Below are 17260 nucleotides of genomic sequence, written 5' to 3'. Positions count from 1 at the left end.
CAAACCAGGCAATCCAAGTCCAGATAAATAAATTCAGAAAAGTGAAGCTCAGAGAAGGAGGAAGTGGGCCCACCAGGTCCACATTAACACAGGACTGTGAGAGCTCATGAACAGCATCAAAAACCCACAGTTTCCAATCCAGAGAACAACCAGTCATGGTTGACCAGTCGAGATGTCGCATAGGATGGACATTTCTCCAGGCTTGGACCTCAGAATCAGAAACCTGGTCTGCCACCAGTCTTGAGAAATACAAATACAAATGGACAACACCAAGCACAGCCTGGCAGTCCACCTCAGCATAGTTTTTACCCTCAACATGCTGGACATCAGTGGTGAGTTCAGGCCATGTGCCCCCGTTTGTCAAGCTGGCCATAGATCACAGATTTTGGACATTGCAAACATCAGTGGTTTGTGGTCAACAAAGCAGTGAATGGTTATTTTTTCCAGCATGAAACTGAAATGGCGACTGGCAAGGCAGCGTGTGAGTAACTCACGATCAAAGGCACCGCACTTCCGCTCACAGGGATAGAACTGCCAACTAAAAAAGCAAGTGACTGCCAAGCACCATCCACCAGCTGTTCATAAACAGCCCCCATGGCACAATCTGGAGCATCAACGAGGGCAATTGGTGCCTCGGGCAATGGATATGACAGAATATCTCCATTAGCCAAAACCTGTTTGGTATCCGCAAACGCTATAGACATGTCCTCTGACCAGTGTATGGAGTGTCTGAGGTCCTTGCCTTTGAGAACCAAATACAGAGGGTGCATCAGTTCAGCAACTGGAGGAATTAACCTGTGATAAAAATTCACAATGTCCAAAAGCACTGAAGGCCCTTGGTTGTTTGAGGTCATTAGATTTCTGAGACCTTAGAGAGACCTTAGAGAGACAGAGGCTACCTTTGGTGTCTCAGGATGTCAATCACTGAAAGTTCAAGTTGTCACTTAGCAGAGTTCACAATGAGGCCTTTCTGGTTGAGGTTTTCAAATGAGGTGCGGAGATGTGACAGATGTACCATTTTGGAGGTGCTCACAACACATATCTTCCAGGTGGATTATAAAGATATCAAGGTGCTATTAGTCAATCAAGAGAGTCCGTATGTCACTGAAAAGTTTAGACACCATTTATCAAGTGAAATAGCATTGGAAAAAATGTGAATACGCCAAAGTGGGTTATAACCACTGTCTTGGGAATGTGTTGAATGCAGACTGGTACCTGGTAATATTGCAGAAAAAAAGGCTATTTCAGAAAACATCATAGACTCTGCCAGCTGGACTGAAAAGTCCTGTATGTGATGGGTAACGGTCAGGAGTGGTGGCATCATTGAGGCAGTAGAAATCACCACACCACACCATACCAGCCACCAGCTTGGGCATCATGTGTAGAAGGGAAGTCCAAGGGCTGTTCGGCTGGCAGACTGTGCCATGCACTTACATGTTTGCAAATTCACCTTTTGCAATGATAAGCTTCTCTAGATCAGTGCTTGGATATATTGGTGGATCTTTGTAACAATGTGATGTTCTACTTTATGACCGACACCACTGCTGAAAAAAAGTTGGCTTAGTGAGATTGGGGAATTCTCCCAGAAGGCGAGTTAACTCACAAGCAATGGTAAGCAATTCAAACCCAAACATATCCCCCCACAAACACTTAAACCCACACATATCCTAATATCCCCAAACACACTCAAACCCACACATATCCCCCCACACACTCAAACACTGACATATCCCCCCACACACTCAAACGTAGACATATCCCCCCACACACTCAAACGTAGACATATCCCCACACACAATCATACCTAGACACATCTTCACACCCACTTAGAGGTAGAGATATTTCAACACACAATCAAATCTAGGGTTATCCCTGTTCATACACTTGTCTACTATCTAATCTCCCATATATATTCTCTTGATGTACAGCCCATACTTTAACCCACAAACTCTGCCTCAGTTGGGTGCCCTAGTGTTGGCACTCATTAACCACACTGGATGAGCACTGCCAGATTCAACACACACAATGTAACCACCAACCAGAGTCTAGCAAGAGTCAATCTCTGTGACAGGGCTGAATGGAAGTGAATTGCATGTGTGTGTGTTTGTGTTTAGAGAATTCTGACCACTCTGTTTTGAGATTTGAGAAACATGCATTACTTCAGCTCTTCTTGCACTTACCATATTGCTTTGGGGGCGTGTGTACATCCTTCACAGGAGAGAAAGGTCCTACCCCCACCTCAGTGCATGCGGCCATCTTAAAGTAGTAACGCGTTTCGCTCATCAAATCCAGAACCTCTGTGCTAGTGACAGATCCTGCAGAGAGAAAGAGAGCGAGTGAGTATCTGAGTATTTATTTATTTATTTACATAAATAAGTCTGTGGGGATAGATAAAAAAGACACAATGCCTTCCACAGCATATTCTGTTTCCATTTGGCAGACACTCTTATGCAGAGCAAATTACAAACAATTATGAGCGGACAGCATGTGTACTCCCTGGGCACTGAGCCCATGACCTTGGTGTTGTAACACCTTGCTCTACCCGCTCTTCCAATTGAGCTGGAGGAGCAGCTCTGCAGTATTTGTTCTGCTGTGAAGTCAAAAACAAAGTAGAGCCCGTGCTCACCATCATGACTAAGGTTGGTCCACAGATGATCGGGCTGGCTGAGGTTGCCACTGTAGAGCATTCTGTAGCTCACTACAATACCATTGGGCTCCAGCGGGGGGCGCCAACTCACCAACACTGAGAATGAATTTATAGCGCTTAACTGCAGGTCTGTGGGGGGAGATGAGGGTCCTAGCACACACACACACACACACACACACACACACACACACACACACACACACACACACGCACATTATTTTGGGCAACAAGAACAGGAGCTAGTCTCCAACAACCCCCACCCCCATGTCACTATCACTTGGTCAGCACTCTCTGTTGCCTTGGTGATAAATGGTGGCAGTGAAGCCCCCCTCCCCCCCAGCACTTGGCTGGGTTAACTGACAAGCTGAGAGTCTCTTGGCCAATGAGAGAGCTAAATCCATCTGGACTTTTAATTAAAGCCAATTATCTCCCCACGACCCTCTCCAATAATCTCCTTACTATTAAACCGACACACTCAGACACAAACAACAGAAACTCATTAATTTACACACACAACACACACACACACACACACACACACACACACACACACACACACACACACACACACACACACTCTTACCACACATATACAAGTCCCTCCCCACACACATGCATCAAAAATAAACCAAAAATCATACAATATTTGAAAAAGTAGTCCCTTTATCATAAATGCAGTGGATTAAGTAGAGATCTGCAACCTTTTGAACATCTTGGTAATTTGTATTAAAAGGCCAGAGTCCCCTGAGCTTTTAAACAGGGGGATTTGTGGACAGGGGCATTGTGTGCTGGGGGGGGCACTCACGGTCAGCTAATGTGGACTCTTCCACTGTGCCACTGAAGGGGCCGCCCATATTGATGCCATTTGACTGAACAGCAATCTCATAGCGGGTGAAGGGCTTTAGCGCCCCCAACAGGATCTCCTGAGAAGTGCTGGAAAAAGAAGGAACGTGAAAGTGAGTGGTTTTCAATACATTGGGAAAGAGAAGGTGCACAAACCACTAAATTCAGTGACTACAATAACTGTGACACTCTGATCATTGCAGGTGTTGCGATAATTTTCAGCATCATTGTATTGCATTGAATAGCTCACTGAAAGCTATTCAGTTTGGTTGTCTTGTGTTCTGTGTAAGATCAAGCTGACAGCCAGTGTTTTCTTAGACTATTTTTGCCTGCCTTTACCAAGGACGTGAATAATTCCAGAAGCTATATATCTTAGAAAGCAGATCTGTAAGTTATATATAAAAACAGCTTTCTGCCCAGAACTGCAGCATCCATCAACCCCTTCCTGGTGCATATACCAAAGAATTGATCAAACTGCTCACATCTTCTGTGTGTTTGGTACAATGATTTATTGTGTAAGGCTATGTTGATCTAAACAAAATGCCACCTTCAACTAAAAAAAATAACATTTCAATTTGGTGTCTGAGCTTACATTCTGGATTAGGTTCAGGCATAGTAGTTTTTATGTACACTAATTTGTAATATGTCAGTAGAAAACTCCATAAAACGAGTAAACGAGTAATACAAGACTATACTACTCTCTCTCCCTCTGTGTGTGTGTGTGTGTGTCTGTGTGTGCATGCGCGCGCCACCTGGTGTAGTAGGAGATGAGCGAGGCGTTACGTGTTCCCGCAGGGCTACAGCGGATCGTGTAAGTGACGACACGTTCATTACTGAACGGCGGTTTCTCCCACTGCAGCCAAATGGAGGTGGAGCTGTTGGCCTGGGCCTTTACATTGCTGGGGGGCAGAGGGGGAAGGGAGTTCGGTGGTCGCACTACACACACACACACACACACACGCACGCACGCGCGCACACAAACACACGCACGCGCGCACGCACACGCGCGCACGCACGCACACACGCGCACGCACACACACGCGCACGCACACAAACACACACAAACACACACACACGTAAAACCATTGAAAAAAATTATAGCGTGATGTGTCCATAATCTAATCCTAATAAAATCTTGAATTAAAACCAAAGACACAAAGAGAAAACACTGTAGAACATTTCATGTAAAGATTTCTTTCATTTATTCAAAATGGGTAAATAAATGCTTATGAAAGGAAAATTACCTCAGTTATCAGACTTTTTCACATCTAGTCCACTCTGTATACATGAACCACATTTACTGAACATGACAGATATGAAGATATTTTCCCCCCTCGCTCACACACCTGGTTCAGTAAACTTGTCTGTCCGGCCCTTCCAAACAGCTGGATAGCCCTCAGTCTGCTTATTACATGCCCACACTTTGACCTCATACAGACAATCAGGAGCTGAAACACACATGCACACACACAGGCACACATGCGCACGCACAGTAAAGTACAAACACCTGCACACAATCCTGCAAAGATGATAGTGTCAGATCATTAGTTTGTCTCCGTAGGCTGACGTATGCCTCACCCAAGCCTGTGATCTCATAATGCTTCACACGTTTGCGTAGCCTAATTTCATGAGCATCACCCGCAGGATTCTCTTCATTGGCTGGCTCCTCTCCATCCACCTCTCGATAGGCCAGTTTGTAGCTGGTGATCTGCGTGTGATTTGGTGGTGGTTGCCATGTGACATGGAGGGAATGCATCTTGGCTCTCACTTTTAGTTCTGTTGGTGCAAAGAGCACTAGGAAACAGAGAGAGTTACAAGGAAGACTTCACCAACAGAATCCAAACAGATTAGTTTAGTTTTCTCCAAACTGTATCTGTAATCATCTGTTAAAACAGCCTCATTAAGCAAGAACATCCAATATCTAATGAATGTACTTATTCAGAAACTTGCTTCATTTTGATACAATAAACATCAAAAGCATACAGCAGGGCTCGCTGCTTTGCTGTGTGGACAGAGTTGAACAGGAAAAATCCAAAAATGGTGGTAAAGAAAAGAAAGTATGATCTTGAGATAGCAGCAACTGTATTTAAGCCCGTAGCACAGCTCTGAGATACCATTTTCACTCCCAGCCTGTATTTATTATGTATGTGTGTGCATGAGTATGTATGAGAGTGTGCGCGCGCGCGTGTGTGTGTGTGTGTGTGTGTGTGTGTGTGCCCACCCTGAGTAAGGTTAGGTGTGTGGTGAACAGCCCACTCTGAGGGCCGGCCAAATCCAGCTTGAGTTCCTGCAGCAATCCGTAGCTGGTATGTGTGACTGGGCTTCAGATTCTTCAGGGTCACCTGGGTCTCGTTCCCTGCCACCTCCACTGAGAACAGCTCAGATGCTGGAACGCACACACACAGACACACACAGACACACACGAATGCAAATCACATCAGCACCCTGCTTGCAGGCGCATTACACTGAAGCATGACACCTAGTGTTTGACTTCATTAGTCCTCATTATTTTACTTATAAGGCAGATCCAACCTCTGAATTACACACATGGCGCCCACCTTCCGTACACCCACACACGTGATAATGCTCATGGACGTGCCCACATACATGCCAACACCTAGCTGCTCTACGCATAAAGAACATGTGCCCCACAGGTCTGGCTCCCTGGTGATGTGCTACACTGTAAAAATGACCCAATATATACTGGATATTATATTTCAATAAGAACCTAACATGCACAGCATACTATATTATAATTTGCACTGCAAACTATAGAGTAATAATAATCTAATATGTATGCTGCATATTAGATTATAATAACGACTTAACATCTACACTGAATATTATGATAATTACCTAATATTCGCAGTCATTTTAATATCATGATAATGACCTATGCACTGCATAATATTATAATAATAATCCAATATTCACTGCGATCTCCTGGACTGGGGCAGTCACGCATTAGCCATTGGCTAATGCACCCTCACAACCCCACCGCCTCCCCCACTCCCCACCCCCTCACACTTTCATGCACAGCCACCAGGTGTCTCACTGTGCTCCAGTGTGCAGTAGTCGATGCGGTAGCGCATGATGTCCCCGCGGCTGTGGTGCGAGGAGAGAGGCATCCACATGGCTCTGATCTCAGTGGGCGACGTGCTGAGCAGTGACAGCTGGGGAGATGCGCTCGGCACTGCGCAGGACAGAGGACACAACACAGCGCCATCTAGAGTCAGCAAGAGGTTGCGCAGGGGAGCGGTAAACTGTAATCACACTGGGATGACCAAGCTGTCAGAAAGACTTCTGTGGCCACCAGATGGGATGCTAGAGGGCTTTGGGTTGAAGCATTAGACGGAAGAAATGTCCTGGCTGAAAAAGTGATCTGCAAGTTACTTTGTGAGATTCTTACTTGCCTCTAGGGCAGTTTGCTATTCTCAAACCACAAGTGGACAGTTGCCTTCAGTGTTTATAAATAAGCTTATTCTACAGATAGCAATACAGTCTGAGGTAGGTTATGGGGGAAAAAGCTTTTATAAACGCATTTTAGATTAATTTGCTCTTTGTGTCTTTGGCAACCCAGCCAATGTTTAAGATTGTCACATCAGTCTTCACCTTGCCAGCATAGCCTCTAGCTATACTTAATTTTTGATTTATTCATTCTAATTATGTGGATATTCCACAACTCCAAGAATCTTCTGGAGACAGTGAGATCCTTGGCTCTTCCTCATCTGGCCACTTCTACCAATAAACACTCACCATCCTCCAGCATCTCCACGGTGACAGACTGTGATGGACGGCTGGCACCCATGGGTGAATATGCCACCACGTAAAAGGTGTAGGCCGTGTGAGGCTGGAGCTCCTTCACGTGCAATTCCGTAGTGTCGTTGTTCACTGCAAACTGATACTCCATGTTATCTGAGCCTGCTCACAAATACAGCCAGAGAGGGTGTGTGTGTGTGTGTGTGTGTGTGTGTGTGTGTGTGTCAGAGGGGAAAGGGGGGGGGGGGGGGGGGGGGGGTTGAGAGCGATTTTAAGGACTAAAAGGCTTTTCATGGAACTGCTTCAGCTCTTCTAGGCACTGACTCCACAAAAAATAAATAATTAAAAACTGTATATAGCAGTTGAATCTGAAACAGACGGAGCCTAAGCATGATTTATCAGAGGCTTTAAAAACAAGCCTTTATAAGGCCTTCTAAAAGGATCTTGCAGTGAGGCTTTAAAACTTCAGTAAGCTTCTGTAAACCAGCGATAAAAGGCTTTCTGTGTACCCACAAAAAACCAACCATAGCTGATCTGTTAGGATCTACGGAGGACTGTATCTTTCAATCAAGCAAAATTGCACATTTTGTTGCTTCTGCCTAAGGGGACAACATTCAGGATGGAGTTCATTTTGCACATGTGATTTACCAAGCCTGAAAGTATTATTATGAATGGAGAGTCTGTGTAAATTAATAGGAGTGAACAGTAATCTTCTGCATGTTTTGCAGCTGCTATCGACTGAGGAAGGAGAACATGCAGATGTCAAGGGTGGATCATTTTTAAACCAAACCAAGAGACCAAAATCCTTAAGGTACAAAAAGCTCATCCTGCCATGCCATTTTGGTTTTTGTCACAGAGTTCATCCCCTGAGGACAACGTGCTTCAGGACCCTGTACATGAGCAGACTTTTGGGGTCAAAAAAGTGAGGTAGAACTGACCTGTGGCACGCTGGTAGTGTATGGAGAAGCCGATAACCTGGTCGCTGTTGTGCTCAGGTGGCTCCCAGGTCAGCAGGGCAGACGTGCTGGAGTGGGCCGTGGCCTCCAGCTGGCGTGGAGGGCTGGGAAGCCCCTCCCGCACGATGACAGACAGCTTGGCAGCAGCGCAGGTGACACCCAGGCTGTTGGAGGCGAGGCACTGGTAGTAGCCGGCGTCGGCCAGGCCCAGCTGGTTGATGAGCAGCACGCCGGGGCTTTGCGTGCGAACGCGGGCACTCCAGCGAACGGGCTCGCCGTTCTTCAGCCAGCGCAACGCCGGCCGGGGCTCGCCCGAGCCGTTGCACACGAAACGCGCGGTGTTGCCCCGTGACAGAGACACAGTCTCAGGTGGCTGCAGGATCACTGGAGCAGCTGGGATGGATGATAGAAGGAAGAAAGAGAGAGTTTGGAAAACGGCAAAGAAAAAAGGAAGAGCAAAGAGACACGGGGAAAATGAAAAGCGAAAGAAGAAAATGAATGGAAAATGCAAGAAAGAAAAACAGAAAAAGGCGCTAAGCAGAGAGACAGACGTGATTAAATGTGTGTACATTCCACCTGGCTCCTGGGCATGCACTGCTAATTCTCTCACAAGCAGCACCTCATCATCACAGGAACTTCTGCTCTGCTTACCCAGCACGCGGATCTCTGCCGACGCAGACACAAAGTTCCGGGTTTTGGGCTTGTTGGCACGACACACGTACACTCCAGCATGATGACTGCGGGTGTCTGGGATCACTAGGTTGGTTGCCAGGACAACCACATCTGTGGCAATAGGTTTCCCATCTGTACCGCAGAGAGGTAAAAACCAAGGAAAAAGGAAGAACTAGAAGTTGTGGGTAGGTACTGAGCATGCATGTTTGTATTTATCTGTTCAGCATTTGTTTTGCTCATGTGATTCTGATTCCACAGTAACCCTGAATCAATGCAGTGTTTGGGGGCTTTATTTTCAGATCCTTTTTCTTTTAAACACAGCTAGAACTTTACTCCAAACTGAGAGCAGAAAAGACTTATTCGTATGAATGCTTTTAGCTAATAAACATGGCATATCAAAAGGTCAAAGGTTAATTCTAATTAAAGTTAATTCTGATTCACACCCACCCCCCACCCAAAAAATATTACTGCCTATAGAGGCAATAGTTACTAACAACTGAGAGGCAGCAGAGGAGTTTTCTTTATCAGGACTAAATTAAGTTTGGGTCAGGGTTAAATTATTACATTTTCACATAAGGACTACCTTTTAGTTATTCACATCTGGATGACAAAACTCCCAGAGCCAAGTGGTGGATCATTCAAAGCGAAAAATGAAGTAAACCCAAATAATTTTCCAGACTTAAGCCAAAATATTAAAATGATAAAATAAGTCTCCAAAATGTAAAATAAGGCTCCAGTTTTTATTTCAACTACACTACACAAATAGCAACTCTGACTACAATTAATGTGCTCTAATAACCAGCAGGTGGCGGTAGAGGAGCGTAAAAGCCATAAGGCCACGGTATGAAAGGTCACAGTGAATTCTACTGAGGACACACCTAGTGGCATCGTCTGCCCCGATAGCCCAAAAACAGGCAAGATCCATAATATGCCTGCAATTGTATGTGCATGTATGCGTGTGTGTTGGGGGGGTGATTTGGATTTGGGAGGCAGCGGCGAGTATGTGAAACCTCAATGGAAGTAACATCTGAAAAGTCCTCCTACTATAGAGGACAATTCTAATCATCAGCATCTGATCCACACACAAGCTCTTCAGTATTTTTTCTTCTCTCCTTAACCTTCCCCTCTTCCCTCATCTCTGATCCTGATTTCATCACCTTCTTTGAGGAGAAGGTTGCAGCAATCTGTCCATCCTTTTCCTCCGTTCCCACTCTTCCAGCCAGTGTGCATTCCTTATCCTCTGGACATGCGCCAGCTGCGGTCAACACCGCCAGGGTGGTTCTAATCCTTAAGAAGGCCACACTCAACAGCTCCAACATAACCAATTACAGATCGGTATCACTTCCCTCTTTCTTCTCAAAAGTTCTTGAACGAGCAGTTTATAATCAATTATCTCTTTTCCTCACCCAGATCCAGCTCCATGATCCCAATCAGTCTGTCTACAAACCTACACATTCAACACAAACAGCCCTCATAGCAGTTACAGAGAAACTTCATGCTGCCAAAGCTGCCAAAGTGTTATCTGTCTTGATTCTTCTGGATCTTTCAGCGGCCTTTGACACAGTAAACCACAGCATTTTCCTCTGTTCTCTCCAGCCTTGATCTGACTGGCTCTGTGTGGAAATGGTTTCAGTCCTATCTGGAGGGATGGACATGGAGATGATCCACATCCAATCCATGTAGACTTTCCACTGGTGTCTCCCAGGGCTCAGTATGAGCTCCTCTTCTCTTCTCTTTGTATACTCTTTCTCTTGGTGATGTAATATCTTCTCATGGCTTCTCCTACCACTGCTGTGCTGATGACACCCTATTATTTCTGTCTTTCCCACCCTCCGACGTATCTCAGCATACTTGACTGACACTGCGTCATGGATGACAGCCCACCATTTGAAGCTTAACCCCAGTAAAACCAAGCTTTTGTTCATCCCAGGAACTCCCAGGCGTTACCATGACCTCACAGTTTCCTTTGAGAACTCTCTGGTATCACCATCCAAAGCTGCCTGTAGCCTGGGCATAACTTTGTACAACCAGCTGTCGTTCTCAACTCATGTTTCTAATCTAACCCAGTCTTGCAGATTCCTGCTTTGTAACATATGAAGGATTCGGCCCTTTCTCTCGCAGGAAGCTACCCAGGTGCTTGTGCAGTCTCTTGTGATCTCAGTTAGACTATTGCAACTCGCTACTTGCTGGTCTTCCTCTAAGAGCCATCAGACCTCTACAAATTGTCCAAAATGCAGCAGCATGACTGGTCTTCAATCTTCTGAAGTTCTCATCACTCTGCTGCTGTGTTCCCTTCATTGGCTTCCAGTAGCTGCCCGCATCAGATTTAAAAACTTTTAAAAAATGATTTTAAAACTTGGCTTGAAACACCACGTGTCATGTTTCATGGAAGACAAGCATCAAGACCATTCTCTGTCCTGGGAGCGTCTGCCAAGTGCCGCAAACATAAATGTGAATATAAATGAAACCATACATCAACTGTTCAAATTCAGAACCAATAAAATAAATATTTATAGCAAAAACTATTTTATAACAATGATGACCAGTCCTACTCTTGGGGATCTGTCCTCTTACAGGGCTTAATTCCAGCACATATCCATCACCCCTGATCCAACCAGTCATGGGCTTGAGTATTATATATCAGAATATTATAGATAAATATACAGAACTAATGTTCAGCCTGCTGTCTAAACAGGCTTGGCTAGCCAAGCTACAGTGAGAAGAGTGTGTGTGTGTGTGTGTGTGTGTGTGTGTGTGTGTGTGTGTGTGTGTGTGTGTGTGTATACATTCTTACCCTGTCTGCTCCAGGACACAAAGGGCTTAGGCTGGCCCTGAGCCATACACTCCAGTACCGCTGGGAGGCCCAACACCACTGTCGAGTCCCGCGGTGGAGCTATAATCACGACTTCACTCTCCTCTGAGGGACCTAAGAGCATGCGCATGCACACACATGCACGGATATTAGCATATGTTAAGAGTATGAGAGTGTGTGTGCGCGCGCGTGTGTGAGAGGAGGTGGGGTGTACATGCGCAAAGTGTACTGTATTGACACCCAGACACACCAGCTAGCCTGAGGGAAACTGACTTTAGGTGAAAACAGCCACCCTGTCAATACACAGCTGCCTCCAAAACTCTCAAAAAAAAGGCCCATAAAGAAGAGAGAAAGAGACAAAGGAGAGGGGGAGGGGAGAGAGAAAGAAAAAGCAACTTACTGACAAAATGGGAGAGCATAGCTGAGTCATGGTCTTTGTTATAGAAATGAATATACGCCACTGAGTATGTATTCAGTGCTTTATGTTACACAAGTCCTTAGATCTTATGGGTCAAGCCTACAGCAACGAAAAAGCTCAGCTGTGAAGCTGGCAGTCCACACATCATGGTAATGAAATGGCAGAAGGAGGCAGGGGTCCAGTTAGCATCTTATGAATTAATCATTCAGACTGCATCCAGTCACCCTTCCAAGTGGGTCAGCTCACTCTGAAACCCTGGGTGCACCAGCTGAGGCTGAGCCTGAGCTGGCTGTGTGCATGCGTGTGTATATATATATGTGTATATCTACTGTATGTCTGTATGGACCTGTGTGCGCATGAAAAAGATCATGATTTGCCAAAAGCCCATGTTGCATAAGCATTACAGTTTTAGGGAGAAATGCCCTATAGGATCACCAAGGAGCCTCTCTGCCCACAAAGTGGAGAAATGCCCTACAGGATCACTGAGAAGCCTCCTTGCACAAAGTGTGGAGAAATGCCCTGGAGGATCACTGAAGAGCCTCTCTGTCCACAGTGCGGAGAAATGCCCTACAGGATACCTGAGGAGCCTCCCTGTCCACAGAGTGGAGTATCACTAGCTTTCTCTGATCCTGAATAAAACCTAATTTTATTAGGCTCAACATTGACACACATCTCACACACACACAGACTTATAAAAATACAAGCACATACAGACAGACACACACACAGAAGGACATGATAAAGAAATAAAATGGAGAAAGACTGATTCAGAAGTAATTCATTTCAGATGTGGTTTTGGAAGTGAGGAAGCAATAAATTCAAGATGAACTTGTTCTTAGTGGACAGGTCGGTCAGCTCAGTGTCATGCTCTCTCTCACACACACACAAAAACTCAATTATCCTTCTTCCAGTTTCTCTGCCTTACATTGAGTACAAATCCATCACATTGTGTAAAAACCACCTGGTGCTCAGTATAATACACCTTTCACTTTCTCTCTCTCTCACACACAAATCATCTATAGTCCCCTCGCTATGAAACACACACACTTAATTGCAAGTAGAGGTCTGAAGGGATCATCTCCATTAGACACTGAAAAAGCAGCAGAGTGAGACAAATCCTAAAGCAAGAGTGGACTGGTTTGAAGGACTTATGATAACAAAGCGCATTTAGACCATTATCTCGGTCTCTCTCCATCTCTCTTTCTCGCATTACAGGTATTTTACTGCCTTGACAAATAATGAAACATTTGTATCACCAAAGTTACATAGTTTGGCATTATTAAAGAATAATTTTATATTAACAGACCCACATGAAAGGACAATAAAACTAAAAAAAGAAATATCATCATATACATGTGGTATACAATAATAAATAAATATGGTAAACAATAAAAATGTATACAACTAACATGTTCATATTAAAATTATAATAGCGCTGTAATAGTCATTTGAAAAAAGATCACCGTCTTTGAATTCTATGGTTTTACGCATCAGGACATAAAAACTCAGCTGGTCCTTAGAAGGTCTTAAAATGGGTAAATACAACGTCAGACGAACACCACCACCACACAACAGACTCCACTGTGTCATTATTCATTTAACAAAAATTAAGTCGAAATGGAGAAGCAATGCGTGAAAAACTAAGTACATCCCATGAATCAATAGCTTGTAGAACCACCTTGATTGAAGTAATTGATTTCTGTATGACTTCATCAGTCTCTCACATTGTTCTGGAGGAATTTTGGCCCACTCTTCTTTACAATGGTGCTTCAGTTCTTTGAGGATTGTGGGCATTCGTTTATACACAGCTCAAGGATGCAAGTTGGTAGTTTGGCCTATTTTTCAAATTCTTCATTTGTAAGCAGAACCCACATTTTGCAGTATTAAAACAATTGCCTCTCTCTCTCTCTCTCTCTCCCTCTCTCTCTCTCTCTCTCTCTCTGAATCTTGCTTGTCCACTAGCTTCCAACACTGCTTCTACATACACCGTCAAAAGGAAAAGTTCTTATTTAACACTTTTCTTTCTCACTTTGTTTCTTCTCTTCCCTCCTTGTATTTTCTCCCTTTGTCTCCAAAGACAGTATCAATGCCACATCACAGATATCCTTCGGGACAATGATACTGCCTCTACACACTTCACTTAAGCAGGGCCAACACATTTAAGCACTGTGTGTGTGTGTGTGTGTTTATGCGAATGGAACCAGTGACCAGCCAATAAAGGATCTGCCTGTATGTGAGAGAGATTAGAAGAGTGCTTACAAGACATGTTTTACAGTAATTATGAATTGTTAATCCTTGAATAAGAAAAGCACAGGCACACGTGTACATGCGCGCACACACACACACACACACACACACACACACACACACACACACACACATTCATATTCTCTCTCGTTGTGTTCCATACAAATCACACACATACAGATGTGCTTTGGAAATGGCCAGACAGCAAGGCCTCCGTCTACAGTGACAAGGTGGTTTTCCTGCTCTGACAGATTAGGGTCGTTAGAAAGGCTCCGACAAGGATACCTTTCACACTATCTCCATGACAGCTAAGATGTGTGGTTGTGGGTGTGCTCACTGGTACCTGAAGTGACTGTGAGGGACGCATTTTGGCTGTAGCGCTTGCGGGCAGAATTGGACGCTACACAGCGGTACAAGCCCTCATCGTCCTTGATGACCCCCAAAATCTGCAGGACCCCATTTGGGAGAGTTACATATCTGTAAGGCAGGGATACAGAGAGAGGGATCGATAGATAGATCGATCGATCGATCGATAGACAGATAGACAGATAGATAGATAGATAGATAGATAGATAGATAGATAGATAGATAGATAGATAGATAGATAGATAGATAGATAGATAGAGAGAATACATTTCTCTATTTTGGTATCCTATATCTATCATCACATCATTCTGGCTCTCAATAAAATCTTCACAAAGGTGAGAAGTGGTTTAGGTGTGAGGGAGTTTCGGCATAACCTTCCAGCTCATTTCCCCCAATACCAGATTGGCACACAGTTATCTGTGTGCCGCAAGACGTCTGCAATTACTGCAGGTGCCAAAAGAAGGAGGGTGGGAGGGGGATACGGGGTACAGGGGTTGGGATGGGGTCAGGGTTTGAGGCAGGGGCTACAGCTGAAAAGGCGTGAATGGAAAATGTAGGTCAGCGGCGGCTGCACGTCACGTTTTCAGCACCATGGAACAAATTGGTGGCCAGACCTTCGCTTGTCAGTATTTATCTCCCTCCAGCCCCTTTTCACCTCTCTCCTCCCCCCTCCTCTTCCTCATGGGTGCCCCAGAGGAGAGCTCAGGTTACACCACTTGTACTCCATCCACCACAAGGCTCCGTGCTGCAATACACCGCACGCCTCAGGAGACCTTTGGTCCCCCCTCCCCTGTGGACCTTTCCGGAATCGTATTATAGACTATTAATCCAACAGACAGATCGCTGTCGGTGGGAAATGTGGTCCAAAAGGCCACAGAGATTGAGGTGTGGGTGTGTGCGCGCGTGTTTATGTATATGTGTGTGTGTGTGTGTGTGTGTGTGTGTGTGTGCGCGCACCCTCGCACAGAGTGGGCTGCATGACTCATTGCTTCAGTGGTACAGGATTTAGCACAGCGGGAATCAAATCAGGACAGCACACCATCACAGGAAACAGCTCCACCTGTATAGCGCTGACCCACTTAGGCTCAGCGTGGGGTGTTCAAGGGCATTTCAGGTTGTTCCAGGGAGTCAAAAATATTCAGTATATTCAACATAAAAGAATAAATATTAAAACATAAAGAAATGTTTATGAGCAGGGTAGAGAGACGTGAGACAGACAGTACTAAGTCCCAGTACTATTGTTAGCAAGTATCGGTACCAATACTTCAGTAACAAGTCGATACCAGAATTCTGAAAGCATGATGGTACTTGTGTTCTATCGTCATAGGTACAGGAGACTGATTTCTCTGGAACTGAGGAGGGAAGCATACATGTTTGCCTGCATGTGTGATCTGACATCAGATGCAAAGGGAAGAAGGAGGAAGGTAATGTGGAATGGCATCGGTAAGGGCAGGTGGTCCCAAAAGTCGTGTATGGAGATATTTTGTGTTTGATTCAAATGATCCTGGAAAAGTTATTAATAACCAAGTGACGGTATAAAAACAGTGTCACTGAACATTTTGAACAAAAGGAGGAAACACTTCGAACATATCTAAGCACCTCAAAGACAAATATCCAGATCGGCACACAAAATTCAATGTGAGCGAGTTTTAGTAGTCAACATTAACGACTTGTCATCAAAATGCTTATAACCTGAAAAGTTAACTAATGTTATTGTTTATGAATTGCGATAGCTGTTTCGCTTATCGTAATGCTCCATACACAACCTTCACAAAGGCTAATGCTGCGATAGATAGCTCAAAAAAAAAAAAAAAGATACTATTTAACAAGGTACGTAAACTGTGTTTATTCTCCACTGCATCCCTGTTTCTGTTAGTAGGCTATTAGCATTTAGTGTGCGCTGCAAACTCTGGTTTTCTTTGCACTATTTTGGAGATCTTTACAGTAGCCTAGAAAACCCATCACACTGCAAGTTACCTATCGTGCTGGAAATGCACAAAGCCAATTAATCAAAATGACAAACACATATGCTACTTTTTACAAACACAACGCCGAATCATGAACAGCATACAAATCTAGAAAACACTTTATTCAAAATGACATGTGTGCTACATTTTGGTGCAAATTCAGAAAACAAGCAACTTCGGAAATGCTGAAAATCCGGTCGTAACACAATGTGAATATTGTTCTGGAGGGGATGGAGAGGGGATGGACTCTGATGAGACCAGTGGCAACCAAGCTAGTGAAAAGTTTTATGATTTATGATTACCATGGTTTTATCATTGGTATATGATAAAAAATGGTCAATTAACTTATTCATGCAATCCCCTCAGGGGGCTGTGGTTTCCGATTGAGAGTAAGCTGTGCACAAATGGCTTGTCATTTCTCATCGGTGTGTGAGTGATTGTAAAAGCTGATATCTGTCTGTAAAACGACCTTGAATTTGAGAAAGGTATAAATGTAAATATTATTATTATTATTAATATCCATGCTCTGCATTCTTACATATTTACGTACTGTTGCCAAGTTATACAGAATGC

The 17260-nt window shown here is 44.4% G+C and overlaps 1 protein-coding gene across 1 annotated transcript in view; it reads right to left on the bottom strand.

The window, feature by feature from the left end:
* igdcc4 (immunoglobulin superfamily, DCC subclass, member 4) overlaps window positions 1-17260 on the bottom strand; it is a 66723-nt gene that overhangs the window by 16633 nt on the left and 32830 nt on the right. Inside the window, exons 4-16 of the mRNA XM_035521109.2 lie at window positions 14698-14831; window positions 11672-11803; window positions 8857-9009; window positions 8188-8598; window positions 7247-7411; window positions 6546-6683; window positions 5712-5876; window positions 5069-5284; window positions 4837-4938; window positions 4243-4426; window positions 3453-3580; window positions 2627-2797; window positions 2181-2315 (exon numbers count right to left, since the gene is read on the bottom strand). Coding sequence (XP_035377002.1) covers window positions 2181-2315; window positions 2627-2797; window positions 3453-3580; window positions 4243-4426; window positions 4837-4938; window positions 5069-5284; window positions 5712-5876; window positions 6546-6683; window positions 7247-7411; window positions 8188-8598; window positions 8857-9009; window positions 11672-11803; window positions 14698-14831 — 2234 coding nt within the window. The remainder of the gene's footprint in view (window positions 1-2180; window positions 2316-2626; window positions 2798-3452; window positions 3581-4242; window positions 4427-4836; window positions 4939-5068; window positions 5285-5711; window positions 5877-6545; window positions 6684-7246; window positions 7412-8187; window positions 8599-8856; window positions 9010-11671; window positions 11804-14697; window positions 14832-17260) is intronic.

The sequence above is a fragment of the Electrophorus electricus genome, chromosome 23 (genome assembly GCF_041902795.1).
Source record: "Electrophorus electricus isolate QZ-2024a chromosome 23, ASM4190279v1, whole genome shotgun sequence".
In the NCBI taxonomy this organism is placed as follows: Eukaryota; Metazoa; Chordata; class Actinopteri; order Gymnotiformes; family Gymnotidae; genus Electrophorus; species Electrophorus electricus.
The sequence above is the reverse complement of the archived record's forward strand: the minus strand, read 5'-3'. Positions and strand labels throughout refer to the sequence as shown.